We start from the raw sequence: 22,162 nt of genomic DNA on the forward strand, positions 1-22,162 counted from the left end.
AAAAAAAAAAAATTAGCCGGACGTGGTGCCAGGTACCTGTAATCCCAGCTACTCAGGAGGTTGAAGCAAGAGAATCGCTTGAAACTGGAAGGCAGAGGTTGCAGTGAGCTGAGATCACGCCACTGCACTCCAGCCTGGGCAACAAGAGTGAAACTCCATCTCAGAAAAAAAAAAAAACGAGACTGGCTCCGGATAGAAACAGTCGTTGATTAAAATTCCAATGTAGGCCAGGCACGGTGGCTCATGCCTATAATCCCAGCACTTTGGGAAGTTGGGTAGGGAGAACATGAGGTCAAGAGATGGAGACCATCCTGGCCTGGTGAAACCCCGTCTATACTAAAAATACAAAAACTAGCTGGGCATGGTAGTATGTATCTGTAGTTCCAGCTACTTGGGAGGCTGAGGCAGGAGAATCACTTGAACCCGGGAGGTGGAGGTTGCAGTGAGCTGAGATCAGGCCATTGTACTCCAGCCTGGCGACACAGCAAGACTCCGTCTCAAAAAAAAAAAAAAAAATTCCATTGTAAGATAGATTCATGCATAATCAATTCTGCTATAATGCTTGATGCAAAAACGTGAATTTATTCTAAGACAATTGATATATTAGGGAACCAAGTGAGCGTAACTCAAATTTTATATTTGCTTATGCATGATTAACTGCACCCAGTTGAACAAAGATACATAAGAATACACAAAACAATTTTTAAAAATCACCTTTCTCATATAGGGAATGCACAATACACACACACATGCACACACACACATGCACACAGGTGCATATACATACACACACACAGACTTTACTGTAAATCGCCAAATCCTACAGCACTGATTCATTTTAGTGCTAGTAGTAGATAGTTTGATGGTTTCTAGCATCACTACAATTTCCAAAACCTTAGCTACCAGGCAAAGCCAAGAGTACAAATGACAGCGCCGCAGAAAAATTTCCAGCAGTAATACAAAAGTTAAATAAAAAAGAAGGCTATATATTGGATCAAAATTTCAATTTTTATGAAACAGCTATTATAATAGCACACCCTGAAGGACTTATATCTTAAAAGCAGAAAAACATCTCAAACAACCCAAAATTGAAGGATTCAAAAAAAAAAAAAATCACTTAATAGTTAATTTTTCCTTTAGAGACAGGGTCTCACTCTGCCACCCAGGCTTGAGTGCAGTGGCATGATCTACTGCACTGCCACCTCAACTCCTAGACTCAAGCAATCCTCCAATCTCAGCCTCCTGAGGAGACAGGACAACAGGTGTGTGCCACCACATCTGGCTAATTTTTTTTTTTTGTAGAGACAAGGTCTTGCTATGCCCAGGCTGGTCTCAAACTCCAGGCCTCAAACTGATCTTACTGCCTTGGCCTCCTAAAGCACTCAGATTATAGGTGTTTAAATATGATGTTCTATGCCAACATCAAACTGAAAACACACCCATCCACTTCCACTATTATCACTTTCCATCTAATGTCCGATCACCTTCCTTCCACCAGCTCACAGTAACTCACAAGCTACAACCTTTCAGAAACTTCAGGTCTTTTTCAAGGTAAAATGCTATATTCATTGGCATATATTTCTTAACCATTTAACATGTTTAAAACATTAGGCTCTTATCTTATTTTTATGTTACAAAAGTTTTTGAGAGTTGTGCCACTAAATCCCTTTTTCCGTGAGCCCTGGGGTTTTCATTGCACAATTTTGCACAGCAAGGTGATTTTTAGGAATGCACATGTCACATTATGCCAGAAGTAACTGAATCATGAGCCTGACCTGTTCTTTAGCTTCAGTAGGTCCCATTTTACCTTGGATGCAGCTTCATTGCTCTTCATTTTTTCTCTCAGAGTTTTCCACCACTTGCTCTCTGGAGGATACTGCCATGGTGTTTTATCAAGTTCCTCTAAAAGCTAAAAAAACAGAAAAAAAAAAACAAAAAAAACACATAAACTTTTTCTTTGCCTTTTTTCTTTTCTTTTTTTTTTGAAATGAAGTCTCGTTCTGTCACCCAGGCTGGAGTACAGTGGCGCAGTCTCAGTTCACTGCAACCTCTGCCTCCCAGGTTCAAGCGATTCTTCTGCCTCAACCTCCCGAGTAGCTGGGACTACAGGTGCCTGCCACCACGCTGGACTAATTTTTGTATTTTCAGTAGAGACGGAGTTTCACCATGTTGGCCAGGCTGATCTCAAACTCCTGACCTCAGGTGATCTACCTCTCTTGGCCTCCCAAAGTGCTGGGATTACAGGGATGAGCCACCGTGCCCAGTCTGCTTTAAAAAAATAAATTTAAATCATATTAACATGAAAATATCTTCTTAAAGAAGACAATATGGCCATACTACTCTTCATATTACTCAGACTCTTTTTTTCCTCTAGTTAGTAAACACCTGACAGAAGATCAATGGATAACATAGAAGGCTTCTGTTTGGGTCAGTGTGGGTTTCTGCTAGATGCTGGGATGCCCTTAGGACAGACTGGAGTGTTGTTACCTCCTCCACACCTCAAGCAGGGGCTCTGAGACCCTCCTCGGTCTTTGACACTAGAAGGAAAATCACTCCTTCCACAGAACTCTTATAGGAAAACCAAAAAATAACCACGGACTCCTATGATACAGACCAAATGCTCCAGAGTGATTTAATATGTGATTCGGGATTACATCCTATATTGTGTAATCATGACAACAATACCAAATTGTATCATCCAAAATCAAGTGATAAATGTGACTATATTTTATCTCCTGTCACAGTGAAATGTACAAACTATGTGCAAATAATAAGAACCTGGAAAGTCACTGATTGAAGAGTAAAAAGCTCTTGTTTACCTAAAGAAATACTGTTAGATTTTTCCAGTGCTAAGCCATTTCTTGGCAGTAAGTTCAGTTCCTTTGGAAGGTATACTTTTTCAGCTAGCTGGATCCTATTTAGTAAATTACTGTTTGCCTACTGAAAGATGTTATATTTTCGATCACCTTCCAAAAATGCTTAACTTACATAAAAATGAGCTATGTACCAGAAGTTGGACTTATCAAGTTCCAAAGTTGTATTTAAGAATAGTTTTCAATCACACATTTTGTTTAAAACAGGTATGAATAGTAGACCTGTTACCAAGTGAATCAAGATTAAAACATTTTCAAGAATTGACTATTACCTAAAGAGCACTCCAAACAAACTAAAACAAAAGTTCTCACCTGCTTAGTGACAGCATTTATGTCTCCTAGTAAAGTAACAGCAGGCTTTACATTATTACCCAATTCTTCTGCACAGATATCAACCTAAAAAAGAGACAAGGCTAAAGAACAATCCATGTTTATTCTGAAAAATATGTCAGAAGTCAATTAAGACTGAATAAATGAACTGTGTATACAGAACACACGATAAAGAAGATGTGATATTCAGAAGTTCCTTAATAAAAAAAGTAAAAGTCCATAGAACTATATTAGTATCATAGCTAGTATAGAGAGCCTCATTTAAAAATCTATTCTATGGAATTTTGGTATTGCTTCATTATACCCATACGGAATGCATTTGACCTGATCAATTATAGTTTTGCATCTAATCAGTAAGTTTTATTGAATTACATTTGGAATTCCTATCTAGAGTGTGGGTTCTCAAATCTGAGCATATACCAGAGTCACCTGGTGTATTCTGGGCTTGATAAACCATAGACTGTAGGAGTCTACCTCAGAGTTTTTTATTTTAATAAGTCTGGGGTAGGGTCCAGAAATGTGCATTTCTAACAGGTTTCACAGGTGGTGCTGATGCAGCTGGCCCAGGGAATCACATTTAGAGAATCACTCCAAGAACATGGCATGATTACTTCTCCATTTATTCAGAAGTTCCATTTCTGGATGGCCATGGACAAATGAAAATGGCTTCTGCAAAGAGGAATAATTTAGCCACCCCAAAAGGGATGTATCTCATTCTATAATCAAGAGGGGCAATCAAGAGGTATCAGCATCTTCCAGTTAACTCAGTCTTGCTTGTCTGCGGCTTTAGTTCTCAATGCGCTCAGCTGGGAGAGGAGCAATTAGAAGTTGACTAAGCACAGTGGCTCAAGTCTGTAATCCAGCATTTTGGGAGACTGAGGTAGGAGAATTGCTTGAGGTCAGGAGTTTGAGACCAGCCTGGGCAACATGGCGAGACCGTGTCTTTACAAAAAAAATTAAAATCAGCCAGGCATTGTTGTACGCGTCTATAGTCCCAGCATGTCAGGAAGCTGAGGTGGGAAGATCACTTGAGCTCGAGAGATTGAGGCTGAAGTGAGCCATTATCATGCCACTACACTCCTGCCTGGGTGACAGAGCAAGATGCTGTCTCAAAAACAACCACCAAGCAAAAACATCAAGCAAAATGGGGCCAATCCATGTAGAGCAAAAAGGTTTGTGTGCCACTATGCAGGCAGTATTTTCCACATCAGTAAAGAAACTGGTTTATAAGGTGGGTCATAACGATACAAGAATCATCAAAGACAGGTCAGAATACATTCCGGATACTGTTTAATGACATATAAAATGGTGTCATTTAGAAATTCCCATTGGAAAGGTAAAAGTTTTGGCATCTGAAAGAAAACCTCACTCCCTAACAAGGCCGAATGTTTTGTTCTAGTCTACCATCCTACAGTCTCTTTTCACTACCTTTAAATATACTTGAATTGTGAAGAAAAGACAATTTATGCTTTTTAAACTATTTGAAACTTAATTTTGAAAGGTTTTCTGGCTAGAAGTAAAGCAGCACATTATGTTTCATAGGTTAGAAAAGGAAGCTTATTTTGGTACCTGTAATTATGTTAGACAATTTATAAAATTCTACTTGTGTAAAAAGAGAACAGCTTTTTTAACAGAAATCAAGAAGAAAACAGAGCTGATTATGGCTGATAGGGAGAATAATGAACACAGACATTTATGATTTTAAGTTCCTCCTAAGTACCTGGATAAACTTCACATCTGGCTGATATCTTGGAGGCAGTCCAAAATGTAAAATCCAATTTAGTCTGGCACCAAATAACACAATTACATCAGCAAATTGCAAAGCCCTATTAAAAAAATTGATACAAAAGTATAACTATATTTCTTATTTGAATTATTCTAAAATTTATCTCTAAAGTATTTGAAAAGTCTAAATCATTTGGAGCTTACATCAGACTTCAGAATCAGCTTCTAGGGTATATTTGATCTTTCAAGCTAAAATAATTTATAAAACCATTCTATATAAATAGTTATCTAAAATATAATTTAAGTTAAAAAAATTTCCATAAGCTGTATCTATACTCTTTTATTACTTTTTCATAATTAGAAAAATTAGTACAAGTCCACTGTAGACAATCCAGAAAAAAACAGAAAAAGTATAAGGCTAAAAACAAAATCACCCCATAATACTTTCAACTTATAAACTATTATGAATATCCTGGCATATTTTCATCCACTCTTTTTTTGTATGCAAATATATTTTTACATAGTTGACCTTACATACTGTAATACTGTCTTATACACTTTTTTTTGTTTTGTTTTGAGACATGGTCTCTCTCTTTTGCCTGGGCTGAAATGCAGTGGTGCAATCATGGCTCACTGCATCCTCTACCTCTCAGGCTTAAGCAATCCTCCTACCTTAGCCTCCTGAGCAGTTGGGACTACAGGTACGTGCCACTGCACCTGGCTAATTTTTAATTTTTTTGTAGAGATGGGGTTTTGCCATCTTGCCCAGGCTGGTTTCGAACTCCTGGGCTCAAGCAATTCACCCGCCTTGGCCTCCCAAATCGTTTGGATTACAGGCATGAACCACTGCGCCTGGCTGTTTCATATACTTTTGCTTACATAAATGTTTTCCTGGCCCGGTGCGGTGGCTCATGCCTGCAATTCCAACACTTTGGGAGGCCGAGAAAGGCGGATCACGAGGTCAACAGATGGAGACTACCCTGGCCAACATGGTGAAACCCAGTCTCTACTAAAAATACAAAACTTAGCCGTGCGTGGTGGCATGCACCTGTAGTCCCAGCTACTCGGGAGGCTGAGGCAGAAGAATCGCTTGAACCCAGGAGGCAGAGGTTGCCATGAGCCGAGATCACGCCACTGCACTCCAGCCTAGCGACAGAGCGAGACTATTCTCAAAAAAAAAAAAAGTTTTCCTTTGTCATTAAGTTCTTAAATACAACTTTTAAAGGCTATATATTTTGCTGAACACATATACCAAAATTTATTTAATGTTTTCTCAATTTCTGGATATTTTGTTATTAATAGTGCTGGGTTGCACATCTTCATACTTAAGTCTTAATGCACTCTTCACATTAGTCCCTAGAAAGAGGTATTTTTAAGACTATTGATTCATATTCCAGAATTGCTTTCTAAAATATTATATCAACTAGATTTCTAAGTTTTATTTTATATATTTTAATACTTTTGTCAATATAACTTATCTTTTAATGATATTTACTTTTGTAACATAACCACCCTTGCTTTCTTTTTCTTTACTTCACTTATCTTTGCCCAGTCTTGTTTTAAAGCTGTATCATTATGTTTCAGATGTGGCTCTTATAACACATATAGTTGCTGTTATTACTAATCTAATCTGAATGTCTGCCTTTTTCCAGGAGAGTTTATTATCATCATCACTGTGGGTTTTGTTTTGCTTTTCACTTCTCATTTTTCTGCGTCTTTTATCTAGTTCCCATTTTTTGTGTCTTTTGCCATACAGGATCTGTATTTACTGCTTTTGTCTTCTTCGGTGATAAATGCAATTTTTCGCAGAAATTATATACTCAAAAATTAAGTATATACTCAAAAATCATCTTTAATATTGTAATAGTCCTATGAGACCCAATTTAACAAACAGATAACTGCAATCAGCAGGACAGACTTGCTCACTGATACTCTAAAACTCTTGAAATCATTGATTCAATTATTTATAGCCCCTTGCAACCTTTTTTACACTGGCAATGTCATTAATATTATCCTCTTAAAATCTGGCTAGATTGAAGATAAACTTCATTTTAACCTAAGTATAAAAAAATTAACAGTGTAAGAATTAACTTGGTTACTATATATAGTAATATAAATAAAAAGATGATATATTAAAGTAGCATTAAGTGAGGAACAATTAAAGATCTAGCAGCAAATATTACATTTAAAAAGCCCTCAGAAGCCAAATGTTCACACCTGTATTCCCAAAACTTTGGGAGGCCAAGGTGGAAGGATCACTTGAGCCTAGGGGTCTGAGTCCAGGCTGGGCAACACAGTGAGGCCCTGTCTCTACAAAATAAAAATTTAAAACCTTCAGAATTAATTTTAACCCATGAATGAAAATATGAAGAACACCAAATACGTGACAGTAATAAACTATGGAAAGGGAAGGAAAAAATGGGATCAAAAAAGATATTTACGGGATTGCAAATGAATCCATAATTTTTTGCTTCCTAAAAAGAAAAAAAAAAAAACACCCTAGGCCGGGCATGGTGGCTCATGCCTGTAATCCTAGCATTTTGGGAGGCCTAGATGGGTCCATTCCTTGAGCCCAGGAGATCAAGACCAGCATGGGCAACATGGTGAAACCTCGTTTCTACCAAAAATACAAAAATTAGCCAGGTTGTAATGGCACACGCCTGTAGTTCCAGCTATTAATACTTGGGAGACTGACGTGGGAGGATTGCTTTAGCCCAGTAGGCAGAGGTTGCAATCAGGTGTAATTGTGCCACTGCACTCCAGTCTGGGCAACAGAGCAAGACCCCATCTCCAAAAAAACCCCAAAACCCTAAAGCAATATAAAATAATGTTAATAACTGATGCAATCCTACTTATTATATATTATTCCCAAATGAAACCTTTTTTACTTAGAGATTCATCTCTCTGTATTTTTTATGTTGACACTGAGTGGTGGTTATGTAAGTGTTTGTTACATTATTCTCTCTTCCTGTGTGTATAGTTAGAATATTTCATGATAAAGACATTTCAAGAAATTAAAAAGAAAAAAGTTGTAGTACATTAAAAAGCATGTCTTAAAAATCTGAAAAGAGGAAGCTTCCAATGCCAGCCAAGATAGGATAAGTTTGAAGAAGCAACCCACACAGAGGGTGAGTTTCCAAGGTATTTCTCCCCCGTGTTTTGTCTCCTGGCTTTCACTCAAACACAGCCCTAGTTGCAGAACTGCAAGCAGTGAAAACTCGCAGAGAAACTGTTTTTTTGGCCAAAGGATCAGGAAAAGGGCCACTGCAAGCTGGACAGTCTGGGGGAAAATGGTCAGATTTTTTTTCTTATTTTCTTTATCTCCCAGCTCTGCTCTGAGGGCAGCCCTACTGCAGAGCTGCATTGTGGTGGCTCCCAAGCAGCTGAAATTCCAAGAGAAACGTCATCTCTCAGGCAAGAGGGATTGGGAAAAAAGGGTCCCTGTGGTCTGAAGAGCATGGGGACAATCTCCATTATTTTTTTCTTCTGCAGCTTGTTCAGAGGGCAGCTTTAGTTATGTGATACTATAAAGGAGCAGCAAGAGCCAGGAAAAGGGGCACCTGAGAATGGGAGAGTGGGGGTGGGGAGCCTACAGAGGAGAGAAAATAAATCTCTAATTTGGGTATGAACCGGTACACGTCTGGGGCTCACCCCTGAGCTGAGCATGTGCAGACAGACTGAAAACAGCACAGCAAAGTCTCTGAAACTTAAGTGACCCTGGAACTACTTACTTACGGTAAGTTCACACTTCAATTTGTAGTCAAGCTAATCTAATCATGTTAATTGCTAAGAGAAACCAACAAAAATCAACATTCTACAGAGGATTTTAATATGACTCAGAATCTCAAAATATAATATTCAAAAATCCAGGATACAATCCAAAATTACTCAGTATAAAAAGTGCCAGAAAAATGTGATCAACTCTCAAAAGAAAAGATAATGAATAGATGCCAATCTGAGATGACTCACATGTTGGAATTAATAAACAAAGAAACTATTGTAACTTACTCCATCATGAAGTATAGAAAAACATTCTTCAAAGAAATGTAAAAATAGAAGATCTGAGCAGAGAAACAAAATATAAAATGAAAGAATTAAAAAGAAATGAATAGATACTCAGGGACATGTCAGACAATATCAAAATGGATGAAGGTTGACATAGAAAAAAATATTTGCAGAAAGAATGATGAAAACTTTCCAAATTTAGAGAAAGACAAATTTAGAGAAAGACATAAATTTTCAGTTTCAAGACTTGAGAATCCCAAACAGGCTAAATTAAAATAAACCATGTCCAGACACATCATAATTAAACTGCTAGAAACAAAAGATAAAAGAAAATCTCAGGAGCAGCCACGGAAAAACAACATATTACATACAGAGCAACAATAATTTGTCTGCAGATTTCTCATATGAAACCATGAAAGCCAGAAGATAGTCCAAAAATAAACAGGTATGCTTAAAATTCCACGATTCTTTCAGAACTCCATCCTAGATGAAGATCACAAAATAATTTAAATTAGCCTAAAATCTACCAGGCCATTGTATTTAAAATCTGGAACGCCACACACCTGGATCTGGCTGCACCTACACAGTATGGATGGTTGTCAGGGACAACACCCTTCCCCATAGGGGTGGGCAAAAATGGCAGTTTATATTGCTCCACCAATTTCTGGATACTCTCTTCTGCATGAGCATAAGCAGCACCTACAAGAAATGCAAATGCATTGGACAATTCAGTTAAGCGCTAGGCACTGTGACCCTTAAAAAAGTTCATGTGAAATTGCTTTTTATTTATTTATTTTTTGAGACAGGGACTTACTCTATCACCCAGGCTGGAGTGCAGTGGCATAATTTTGGCTCACTGTAACCTCTGTTCCGCTGGCTCAAATAATCTTCCCTCCTCAGCTTCCCAAGTTGCTGGGACTACAGGCACACACCACCCCCTCACTCAGCTACTTTTAAAATTTTCTGAAGAGACGAGGTCTCCCTATATTGCCCAGGCTGGTCTGCTGGTCTTGAACTCATGGGCTCAAGCAATCCTCCTTCCTTGACCTCCTAAGAAATTGCTTGTAGATCAATACTCAAATACTCTCCTTCTGCCTATACCTGGGCTTAAACTCAAAACAAATTGTGAGTACAGTTTTTATCGCTGGTATTTTTAAATGCTTACCAAAATAAGAGTTCTAATTTTCCACCAATAACACTCTCAATTATTCTGAAGGATGTCTATCCCAAAACAAAGTCACATCTCACAGCTCTTGCTACTGTCACTTACCCATTCTATGCTATGGTCCTACTGAACTACACTCTACAATTCCCTGAACACACTATCTTCACTGAGAGGCCCAGGTGGCCTGGGAAGAATGTTGCCCCAAAAGAGAAGAGCTCTCTCTACCCTCACATGTTGGTCCTCATCTCCAGCAAACCTCCTCTACACAAGGTCTCCTAGTCCAGGCATGGAAATTCTAAGGTGCATTAAGTTTCTAAAGATATGCAGATCTTTCTACAGGCTCTATAATTCTGTGACTGTAACAGAGCTAACCCTAGTGGGACATATTATCTTTTCTTTTTTTTTTTTTTGAGGCAAAGTCTCACTCTTGTCATCCAGGCTGGAGTGCAATGGCGCAATCTCAGCTCACTGCAACGTCCGCTTCCTGGGTTCAAGCAATTCTCCTTCCTCAGCTTCCCAAATAGCTGGGATTACAGGCGCCTGCCACCACGCCCAGCTAATTTTTGTATTTTTAGTAGAGATGGGGTTTCACCATGTTGGCCAGGCTGGTCTCGAACTCCTGACCTCAGGGGATCCACCCACCTCAGCCTCCCAGAGTGCTGGGACTACAGGCATGAGCCACCCCGCTTAGCAACCACATTATCATTTGTTTTCACAGCTGTGTGCCTGGGAATAACCCTATACTCTATTCCCCTGATGGCACGAAAAATGCCTTATTGTTCAAATATTCCATTTCTAATGTCATCAAGACCACTATTTTTTTTGCTATTTTATACTTTTTCAAGGCTAGTATATTATTCCATATTCTGTATTTATAATTCTCTACTGAATCCTAGTAAATAGTATCACGCACTTGCAGATTCAATATAATGCTCCATTCTACAAAACTACCTTGAAATCCCTTCTCATACATGTATGATGAAAAATAATTCCTTTTTGTTAATCCAGACAGTATTCTCCTTCCTGTCTCAATGTCTTTGTACACTCAGTTCTCTCTTCCTGCTTTGCCTTTGGTCTCTGTCCACTTGGTAAACCACTGTCTGCTTTTTCGAGATACAGCTGTTGTGTCACCTCTTCTGGATAGTCCTTCCATATTACCTACACAAGCAAATTGTTTCTGCTTTCCTTGAAAACCCACCTCAGCCTCTCTGTACACATCACACAAGAGTACACTGCACTTACTTGTTACCAGGTCTATCTCCCCTCCCCAATAGGTAGGAACCACTATTTCTCTGTATCCCTCATGAATGTTTTGTGTAATCCCTGCCTTATCATAAGCACTCATCAAATGTTTGTTAAAAGAAGAATGAAAACTAGCATCTACTGAGTGCTTGCCACATACTTTGCTATTTAATTATATCCCATTGAGGCAGTTAATATCCCTATTTTACAAGTGAGGTAATCTGAGACTCAAAGCAGTTGTTTCCCAAAGTCACTGAGCTAATACATCATATAACACGTTCAACTCAGTTCTGACCTCAATTTTTTTGTCGTACACTATGAAACTATTTTTAGTTTCTACGTATTTAGTTCCTAAGCAGTTGATAATTGATTAGCATGGTCATAGGTGATCCCAGCAGCCTCAGTCCTAGAACACGAAATGGACACTACAATCAATTGCTGACAGGAGTATAAGTTGGTTGGTACACCACCTCCGGAGAAAGCAATATGACAACATGTACAAAACTCTTAAAAATATTAATACCCTCTAACTTTTCTTTCTAGGAATCTTAAATCCTAAATACAGAAAAAGCTTTCGGCATAAACATGTTTGCCACAGCTACTCTAAACAAACAAATAGTAATTGGCAAAGATTTAAATATTTGCCAGGAAAGTGTTAATGTACACATGAAGAGACATTAAAAATTATATTTAGGAAATACTTCTAAGATGAAAAATATTATAATCTTAAATGAATAAGGTAGAATATAAAACTGTCTACATAGTATCAGCACAGTACGTAATATATGTGTAAAAAGGAATAGAAATGTACTAAATGTTAAAAATAGCTACCTTAGATGAAGGAACTTCTACCTTTCTTGGTTTTCCAAAATGTTTTATAATAGAATAAACACATTTCACTAATAAGACCAAAGAAATTAAATAGGTAGTATTTCCTTAAAAGGGTGAAATCTCTGGGCATTAAAGTCTATAATTTCAAAACAAATAATGCTAAATGGATGATGAGAATTCTTATTCCAATTTCAAACATTAGAACAGACATTAATAAAAAACGAAAGTTCATAAAAAGAATTGGCACTTTCAAAAGCCTAGCAAGATTTAGAGTTCTATTCATGTTACCTTTCCCGATGATAAGAAGGGGCTGTTTGGCATTCCTAATAACAGAAGCTGCCGTGCACACAGCAGAGGTTTCTGCCATGCTAATAGGAGGTGACATGCAGCGCTCCACGTACCTGGAAAAAAAGAGCCCTATTAATTAAAAGAGGCCAGCTCTGATCTTTTTATTGTGAAAATTTCAAATATATAAAAAGGTAGAAAAAATAGTACAATAAGTCCCCACATACCCCCATACAGATTTAACAACTTAATATCATTTTACCACATTTGTTTCATATATACACACATAAACATGCATTTATTTTTCCTGAACTATTTTAAAGTAAATAATAGGCATCAAGACACTTCACCCTTAAAAATTTCTCCATGCAGCTGTGAATAATAAGGACCTTCTCCTATATTCAACTATCACATCATTATCACATCTGGCAAATTAAGAGTTATTCCCTGATATCATCTAATAGCCAGTGAAATGGTCAATTCATTGACAGAAAATCTGAGTTAATGGCTTTGTACTGCAGTAGCAGTAGCAGCTGTCTGAACAGTAAAAACATAATCATAATAAAATCTAGTATTTGCTATGTGCCATTTATTCTCATTTAACTGTCAAAACAATGAGGTTAGGTATTAACATCATCTCCACTTCACCACTGAGGAAAAAAAAGGACTCAGAGAAAGTAACTTGTCCAAGATCTCCAGATGGCACATGGCAGAGACTGGATTGAACCAGTCATTCTGTCTCCAAAGTCCATGCTTTTAAATACTTACCTCATTTCTTTTTCTTTTTGGAGACAGTCTTACTCTATCACCCAGGCTGGAGTACAGTGGTGTGAACTTGGCTCACTGCAATTTCCATCTCCCGAGTTCAAGTGATTCTCCTGCCTCAGCCTCCCGAGTAGCTGGGACTACAGGCACATGCCACCAAGCCTGGCTAATTTTTGTATTTTTCGTAGAGATGGGGTTTCACCATGTCGGCCAGGCTGGTCTCAAACTCCTACCTCAGGTGATCCACCCACCTCGGCCTCCCAAAGTGCTGGGATTACAGATGTGAGCCACCACACCTGGCCTCACTACATTTCCACTCACTGGGTGTTAATATATTAGTATCACAATATGCATTAGTAAAAGAAATATTCAAACTGTCACAGTCAAGTATTTCTGGACACCAAGTCCTGTGACATTTCATTTATTCTAATTAATATAAATTGTACTGTATAAAATTTAGACATATTGTCAAAATATTTAGACATATAATAAAAAAGGACGATCTGTATAAAATTTAAAAGAAGGCTTACAGAGTTAACTTACCTGAGCTTGCCCTCCTCCCCTTAGTATTATTTTGATTATCATGTTCAGGTATTAGGCAGAATAAACAGATGTCTTTTTTATCCAACTCTCCCAAATAAAAATCACTCCTGGCCAGGTACGGTGGCTCATGCCTGCAATCCCAGCACTTTGTGAGGCCAAGGTTGGCGGATCACGAGGTCAGGAGTTCAAGACCAGCCTGGCCAACATGGATGAAACCCTGTTTCTACTAAAAATACAAAACTTAGCCGAGCATGGTGGCAGGCGCCTATAATCCCAGCTACTTGGGAGGCTGAGGCAGAAGAATCGCTTGAACCCGGGAGGCAGAGGTTGCAGTGAGCTGAGATTGTGCCACTGCACTCTAGCCTGGGCAACAGGGAGAGACTCGGTCTCAAAAAAAAAAAAAAATCACTCTTTGGTACAGTAAGACCCATTGTCTCTCTGTAGTCACTAGAGATCCATTTGGTCCACAACAGCAGAAATTCACCAAACGGTACCCATAATGCTTTAACCCCAAGTACCTATCCTTATTAGGGGATGACTTAGATACCAGTGAAAAATGATTTTTGTACTTCTTTTCACTTAGTGTTTATTTAAGAAATATGAGAATATGAGAAATCATAGAAACCTCTATATTGGAATATTTGTTAACCACAGAGAGAGACAGCTAGATGTTTTTTATCCTGAGTCCTAATAATTTTTAATAATCACCGAACCTTTTGGCTTACATTATAAAGATTCTCAAGGACCCATACTACATTAACAAGGGATGTATATTTATGGTTAATGGAGGAATAATTTCAACGAGGAGTTCAGGAAGTTCTAAGTATTTGGTTTAGTAATTAAATCCAGAAATAACTACTAATATCATTTTAATTAAGAGAAGTAAGCCCTTTGGCTAGGATTCAGTTTAATTACTAAATCATCAAATGGAAATTAACTTATAAACTGCTGGGTAAATTCTTCTAGAAAGGTAGGCATTATGATAATACATGTACATTGAAGAAAGAATTCCAGCATAACTATTACTCACTTTATAGAATTCACATTCACCTGGAGGTTCACAAAATCTGCTGGTATGTCAACATAGCAAGCACCTGGACGACCATAGATACTGCTTCTCACTGCCTACGTTCATTACGAGTAGAAGAAAAGATTTGTAAAATCTCAGTCTTATCATATTCTACTGAAAGATAATTTAAAACTGTAATTATGAATACTATTTTCATTTTTCTGATGATCAAAATTGAAACGTCCTCTATTGACTACAGTTTTAAAGATTTTTTGTTTAAAAGGGAGAGAGATAAGAAAGTATTCATTTAGGGCTTTAAAATTCATGTTCTATTACACTTTAGTTTTGGAAATTATTCACCAGGCTCTGCCTGCCAAGTTTTTGCACTGTAATATGTACTTTCACCTGCTTCCTAATCTTAATAATCTGGCAGTGTTTTCAGAAACTGTGATGTTGTTACATGTATCAAATGGTTTCTGTAACTTCTGGTTTTGAAACAGCTCAAACGTAATTTCATGTATAAATGCTGATTATAATTTATAATACAGGTTATCTGTAATCCAAAAATCCAAAATCTTCCAAAATGTGAAACTTTGTGTGTGCCAACATGATGATACAAGTGGAAAATTCCACATCTGACCTCATGTGACAGCTCACAGTCAAAATGCAGGTGTCTAAACAGTTTATTCAGCGTCCCCAAGGGAAAAATAAAGTTATCATCAGACTATGTATATAAGGCACATATGAAACATAAATGAATTTCATATTTAGACTTGGGTCGTATCCTCAAGATGTCTCATTATATATATGCAAATATTCTAAAATCTGAAAAAATCTGCAGTCAGAAACCCTTCTGAAAAGCATTTCAGGTAAGGAATAATCAACCTGTATGCTGTTTAATTAACTAACAGAGGGTCTTAGAGGGTTTTGGTTTAGTCCCAATTTTCAAAAATAATCTTTTGCAAAAGCACAAGAGAAAAGGTACTTAGGGGTTCATTATAAACCTTTCTCTTTACTTTTGTATAATTAAAAAGGTAATTTTAAAAACTAAAACACAGGAGAAACTTTTTCCAAAAATAACTTATTTTACCTCTGTATAATTAAATGTAATGACAGTGAACATTAAAATGTAAATAGTTTTCTAACAATGCCATTTTTAACTGCCTGGGTATATTCCAATTTGTCACTCATTCTTTTGAGAATAAGAATAACATTAAGTATAAGCAACCGAGAAAAATCAGTTGACTTGGAGAGCTTGTTACTAAATATCATACCTTTTCAATAACAAAAGGAACAGCTTCTATGCTGCTTGGACGGGCAGAGAACTTGGTATATAATCTACAAGCTTCAACCTATGTGGAAAACGAAAATCACTTAAAATTCAGCTCACAATCATATTACTCTCCTGAAAGAAGACAAAATGTTAAGTAATTAGTTTCTTTTATGTTTAGAGGCAAGATGGAGAAAATGCATTACCTAGACTGTCCCTTAAAAGCCTGTTCAAAGCACAAAGTTTTGCCTTGGTATGATTCAGGAAGCATATCATACCAAAGATGCAAAATCTTTTGGCAAAGATGCAAAAGTTTGATAATACCCACCATCTCACACAACACAGGAAAATAGGCACTTCTACAAACTGCTGGTGAGACTATAAATGGGAAAGGAAGTTAACACAATCTACAAAAAATTTAAATCAGCATATCTTTGGATCCAGCAATTTCACAGATAAGAATATGTAACTTCATGTTATATTTTGTTATAATAATAATCTATTCTTATATTTCTGCCAGTGTTCCTTTTATGTACCTTCTTGCTATGGTGTTTAGAACATATGAATTCAGTACTGATAATTTTTCACTGCTTAATACATCTTGAGGCATTATATAGAAACTGTTTCTCTTGAAACAGTTTTACAATTTCGGTATGAAATCTATGAAAAACTGATAGTCCCAGGCATAACAAAATTAAGATCAACCCCTGATTTTCAGTCTATGTTCATGTCCTTCAGTTTTAAGGACTTCCACAAAAATCAGATATTTGGATTCTTCCTCTTCTGTTTTTAAATTTGATCTAATAAACTATTATTTTCCATTTCAGGAAAAAATATGTAGTGGACATTTATCCTGTTTTCTTTTTCACCTATATAGTTTCTGCAGTAACTTTAGATTTCCTTTTAATTAACTTACTGCTCTACTCATTTTCCAAACACATTAGCATTTTTTAAATAACTGTTGTTATCGTCTACCATTAACTAAATAAAACTTCAATTCATTTCTAAGAGTATAAAAATATAACTTTTGCATTAACCTATACTAGAGTTCAGTATTTTAGTTTATCATATATGAAAGTTTATGTTTTGAAGTTCTCAACAATGATTCCTGATTTACAAATAGACTTTGTCTACTTATTTTATTTATGTATTTATTTTTGAGACAGAGTTTCGCTCTTGTCACCCAGACTGCAGTATAGTGGTGCAATCTCGGCTCACTACAACCTCTGCCTCCTGGGTTCAAGGGATACTCCTGCCTCAGCCTCCCAAGTAGCTGGGATTACAGGCACCTGCCACCAAGCCCAGCTAATTTTTGTATTTTTTAGTAGAAACAGGGTTTCACCATGTTAGCCAGGCTGGTGTCAAATTCCTGACCTCAAGTGATCCACCCGCTTGGGCCTCCCAAAGTAGTGCTGTGATTACAGGGGTGAGACACTGTGCCTGGCTGTCTAATGATTTTAACTTTGTCCCTGTAAATGCTCAAATATATTTACATCTGAAGTGTCAATCATTCACTTTCATCTATTTGTTTCCTACAACTGTTCCTTTTTTTAAAAAAAAAAAAAAAAAGACAAGGTCTCTTGGATGGGTGTGGTGGGTCACGCCTGTAATCCCAGCACTCTGGAAGGCCAAGGTGGGTGGATCACTTGAGGTCAGCAGTTCAAGACCAGCCCGGGCAACATGGCAAAACACTGTCTCTGCAAAAAGTACAAAAATTATCTGGGCATGGTGGTGTGTGCCTATCTATAGTCCCAGCCACTTGAGAGGCTGAGGTGGGAGGATGGCTTAAGCCCAGGAGGTTGCAGTGGGCCAAGATCGCACCACTGCACTCCAGATTGGGCAACACAGCCATACCCTGTCTCAAAAAAGAAAAAAAGAAAAAGGTAGAGACAAGACCTGAATATGTTAAACAGACTGGTCTCAAACATTTGGGCTCCAGTAATTCTCCCGCCTCAGCCTAGTAGCTGAGTAGCTAGGAGTACAGTTATGAAACACCTTGTCTAGCTTTATTTTTATTTATTTATTTATTTTTTTGGAGACAGTCTCGCTCTTTCGCCCAGACTGGAGTGCAGTGATGCGGTCTCAGCTCACTGCAAGCTCTGCCTCCCAGGTTCATGCCATTCTCTTGCCTCAGCCTCCTGAGTAGCTGGGACTACGGGTGCCCGCCACCACGCCCGGCTAATTTTTTTGTATTTTTAGTAGAGACGGAGTTTCACCGTGTTAGCCAGGATGGTCTTGATCTCCTGACCTCATGATCCACCCGCCTTGGCCTCCCAAAGTGCTGGGATTACAGGTTTGAGAGCTTTATTCTTAAAACTGTAGCATTTTGTTGATATATTCTTTCAAGTTTCTTTTAATTTTGAAATGCTTTCTTTCCTCCTTCTAAAATAAAAATACGCTTATCCAGTCTACTGACAATCATTTTGAGTAAGATTTTTCCTCCCATTTATTTCCCTAAAGTCTGGGAGGCATAGTCCAAAATCATTTTTATTCCTACATCTTCTTGACTCTTTTAAGAGCCTATTTTCAGAGCTTAAAATCCTGTCACAAAGGTGTATTTCTTAAAAGCTTGTTTCTAAGCAGGGACTAAGCTCACCCTTAATACCCATCCTGAGGTTGCCTTATAGTAGCTCAAGATAATTACCTTTAAGTTACTTCAGGTACTTCTAATTTATTTATTTTATTTTGCAAACAGGAGGGTTTTTTATATCTTCTCCCTAACTCTTAATGGCATGTACGTATTGTGTTACTAAAAATCTTAGAGTTGCAGGCCAGGTGCGGTGGCTCATGCCTGTAATCTCAGCACTTTGGAAAGCTAAGGTAGGCAGATCGCTTGAGCTCAGGAGTTCAAGACCAGCCTGGGCAACATGGTGAAACCTCGTCTCTACAAAAAATTCAAAAATTAGCCAGGCATGGTGGTACGAATCCGTAGTCCCAGCTGCTTGGGAGGCCGAGGTGGGAGGATTGCTTGAGGTCAGGAGGTCAAGACTGCAGTGAGCTGAGATCGCACCACCACACTCCAGCCTGGGCAACAAAGCAAGATACTGTTTCAAAAATTAAATATAAAAAAAATAAAATCTTAAAGTTGGATACCTGAGGAAACTCCTGGAAAGCTCCCATTGTTTCTTGGTTTCTTTCAGGGGAACCACCAATCACAAGCAAGGGCCTGAAACAGTCATTTTTTTTAACAAGATAATTAGAAATGAGATCATCATGTGAAACACTAAACAGAATGTCTAATTCATAACAAATAATAAATGTTAAAGGGAGAGAATATTATATCTTTCTCTTAGAAATTGTAGATTAAGGCTGGGCAAGGTGGCTCATGCCTGTAATCCAGCACTCTGGGAGGCCGAGGCGGGTGGATCACTTGAAGTCAGGAGTTCAAGACCAGCCTGGCCAACATGGTGAAACCTTAACTCTACAAAAAATACAAAAATTAGCTGGGCATGGTGGCAGGCGCCTGTAATCCCAGTCACTCAGGGGGCTGAGGTAGGAGAATTGCTTGAACCTGGGAGGCAGAGGTTACAGAGAGCCAAGATTGTGCCACTGTACTCCAGCCTGGGTGACAGAGCAAGACTCTGTAGAAAGAACAAAAGAACAAAAAGAAAGAAAAGAAAGAGAAATTGTAGATTAAAAAATATCTAGGAAGCAACCTGATATGAGAGAACTTTCCTCAGTATCAGAAAAAGACAAAATGTATAGTTTTCCTTCCCTTCTTCCCCTTTTGGATGTTGATGCTAAACTTCCAGGTATATTGACATAAAATAAATTTTTATGCCTTTCTTATTATTTTTGGGATAAGGGGAAGAAAAATTTTACACTTTCCTAAGGGACTATATTTGGAAATTACAAAATAAGTGACATTCCTCAGCAATGAAATTCTTACCCTTCAATGCGGAAAAAAAAAGATATGGCAAACCCTAAGGTACTTAAAAAATGTAACACCTTAAAGTAGATAAAGAAGAGAAAGATCAAAAGGAAAGTAAAGAAGAAACTATAAGAAACACAGGGCAAGAAAGAAAACAATGTCCTTTCCACTAGAAAGATTAAATATGTTTCAAATTGATTAGAACCTAACCCCCTTCAACCTGATCTCATTGGTAAAGTGCCAGAGATGGAGTTAAGGGCAAGATCAGAGAATAAGTACTAAGTAGTTTATATATAAAGCAAACTAAATGAATATAAGAATTTAAAATATCTTCCTACCTATGCAAAACAAGGTGAAAAATTGGCCACATTTTTACACACTGAGCTGGGATCTTTAAAAAAACAATTCTTCACTTAAAGTAAATAGAACTACATACACATTCATGCATACACACACAATATTAGGAAACTCTAAAATGTTAAAAGTGTTTATCTCAGCTGGGTGCGGTGGCTCATGCCTGTAATCCCAGCACTTTGGGAGGCCGAAGCAGGTGGATCCCCTGAGGTCAGGAGTTTGAGACCAGCCTGGCCAGCATGATGACACCTCATCTCTACTAAAAATACAAAAATTAGCCGGGTGTGGTGGTGGGGGCCTGTAATCCCAGCTACTTGGGAGGCTGAGGCAGGAGAATCACTTGAACCCGGGAGGCAGAGGTTGTGGTCAGCCAAGATTGCACCACTGCAGTCCAGCCTAGGTGACAGAGTGAGACTCCGCCTCAAAAAAGAAAAAAAAGAAAAAGTGTTGATCTCTAAGTAAATAAATTGCTGGTGCTTTGAACTTTCCTCCTAATATTCTTTTGTTAGTTATATATATTTAAGGAATACCATATGATGTTTTGACACACATATAGTGAAATGATTACTACAGTCAAGCAAATTAACACATTCATGGTACTTTTTTCCTAAAATACTGTAGAAATAGTCACTTTTTTTGGTAAAAGTACCTAAAATTTACTCTCTTTGCAAATTTACAATACACAATATTATTAACTATAGCTTTCATGTTGTACATTAGATCTCCAGGCTTTGTTCTACTTGACTGAAACTTTGTACCCTTTGACCTAGCTCCCTATTCCCCCTCCTCCTCCTCCTCATTCCCTCCCCAGTAACTTTCTACTTTCGGTTTCTAAAAATTGAAGGGTTTTTTTTATAAGTCTTTCTACCCTAGATCAGTATTAGCTCTACTCAGTAAAATCCTGCAGTGACCTTTTTAAGAAAATGTTTTCAGTAATAATAGCATGATTACCAGCAGTTCATGTTTGCATTTGCCATACCACCCAAGGCATGGATGAGACCTGGGCCAGAAACAACAAGGCAGACTCCTGGCCTAAAAGCAAAACAGAATTTATTTTATTAAAATCAGGTCAAATGTAACAACTGATTCATAACACTTTAGTGTGAAACACGGCAATCTTGGACTTCAAAAGAAAGACCTACAGGTCTATAGTATAACTGGTGAAACAATTATTAGAATATTTTTAATGAAAAAATATTTTTTATATTTATTTTTTTTTTGAGATAGCATCTCACTCTGTGGCCCAGGTTGGAGTGCAATGGCACGATCAGGGCTCACTGCAGCCTCAACCTCCTAGGCTCAGGTGATCTTCCCACCATAGCCTCCCAAGTAACTGCGACTACAGGCAGATGCCACCACGCCTGGCTAATTTTTTGTATTTTTTTTTGGTAGAGACAGGATTTCACCATGTTGCCCAGGCTGCTCTTGAACTCCTGGGCTCAAGTGATCCGCCTGCCTTGGCCTCCCAAAGTGCTGGGATTACAAGCATAAGCCAGCATGCCTGGCCCAAAAAAAGAAAGATTATATTTATCAGATTTCTTGCAAGAAATAAGGTACCTATCATTTTCACACCCTATATCACTGACCACTTATTTTGATCCTACATCTGGGCTAAATCAAGTTAATGGCCTACAGAAGCAAATTTTTGACTACTGAGTTCACTTTTGTATGAAAAACAGGTTTTTTTCATTTCTTAACAAATAAATATAACGTCAACTGATCTTAGATAGGAAAGTAATTCTGAATGCAGTGCTTTGTCCAAACTCTTTTTTTTGAGATGAAGTCTCATTCTTGTCCCCCAGGCTGGAGTGCAATGGCTCGATCTCAGCTCACTGCAACCTCCACCTCCTGGGTTCAAGTGATTCTCCTGCCTCAGCCTCCCGAGTAGCTGGGA

The 22,162-nt window shown here is 37.9% G+C and overlaps 1 protein-coding gene across 4 annotated transcripts in view; it reads right to left on the minus strand.

Annotated features, from left to right (window-relative positions):
• HACL1 (2-hydroxyacyl-CoA lyase 1) overlaps positions 1-22,162 on the minus strand; it is a 38,994-nt gene that overhangs the window by 8,748 nt on the left and 8,084 nt on the right. Inside the window, exons 4-12 of one of the 4 annotated variants that reach the window (XM_011933697.1) lie at positions 21,220-21,300; positions 19,137-19,209; positions 16,048-16,125; positions 14,795-14,889; positions 12,460-12,572; positions 9,497-9,632; positions 4,924-5,029; positions 3,186-3,269; positions 1,808-1,909 (exon numbers count right to left, since the gene is read on the minus strand). In XM_011933697.1, the coding sequence (XP_011789087.1) occupies positions 1,808-1,909; positions 3,186-3,269; positions 4,924-5,029; positions 9,497-9,632; positions 12,460-12,572; positions 14,795-14,889; positions 16,048-16,125; positions 19,137-19,209; positions 21,220-21,300 (868 nt within the window). The remainder of the gene's footprint in view (positions 1-1,807; positions 1,910-3,185; positions 3,270-4,923; positions 5,030-9,496; positions 9,633-12,459; positions 12,573-14,794; positions 14,890-16,047; positions 16,126-19,136; positions 19,210-21,219; positions 21,301-22,162) is intronic. The other 3 variants (XM_011933698.1, XM_011933699.1, XM_011933700.1) reach the window with 3 other exon arrangements.

This window comes from Colobus angolensis, unplaced genomic scaffold (genome assembly GCF_000951035.1).
Source record: "Colobus angolensis palliatus isolate OR3802 unplaced genomic scaffold, Cang.pa_1.0 Scaffold129, whole genome shotgun sequence".
NCBI classification, from domain to species: Eukaryota; Metazoa; Chordata; class Mammalia; order Primates; family Cercopithecidae; genus Colobus; species Colobus angolensis.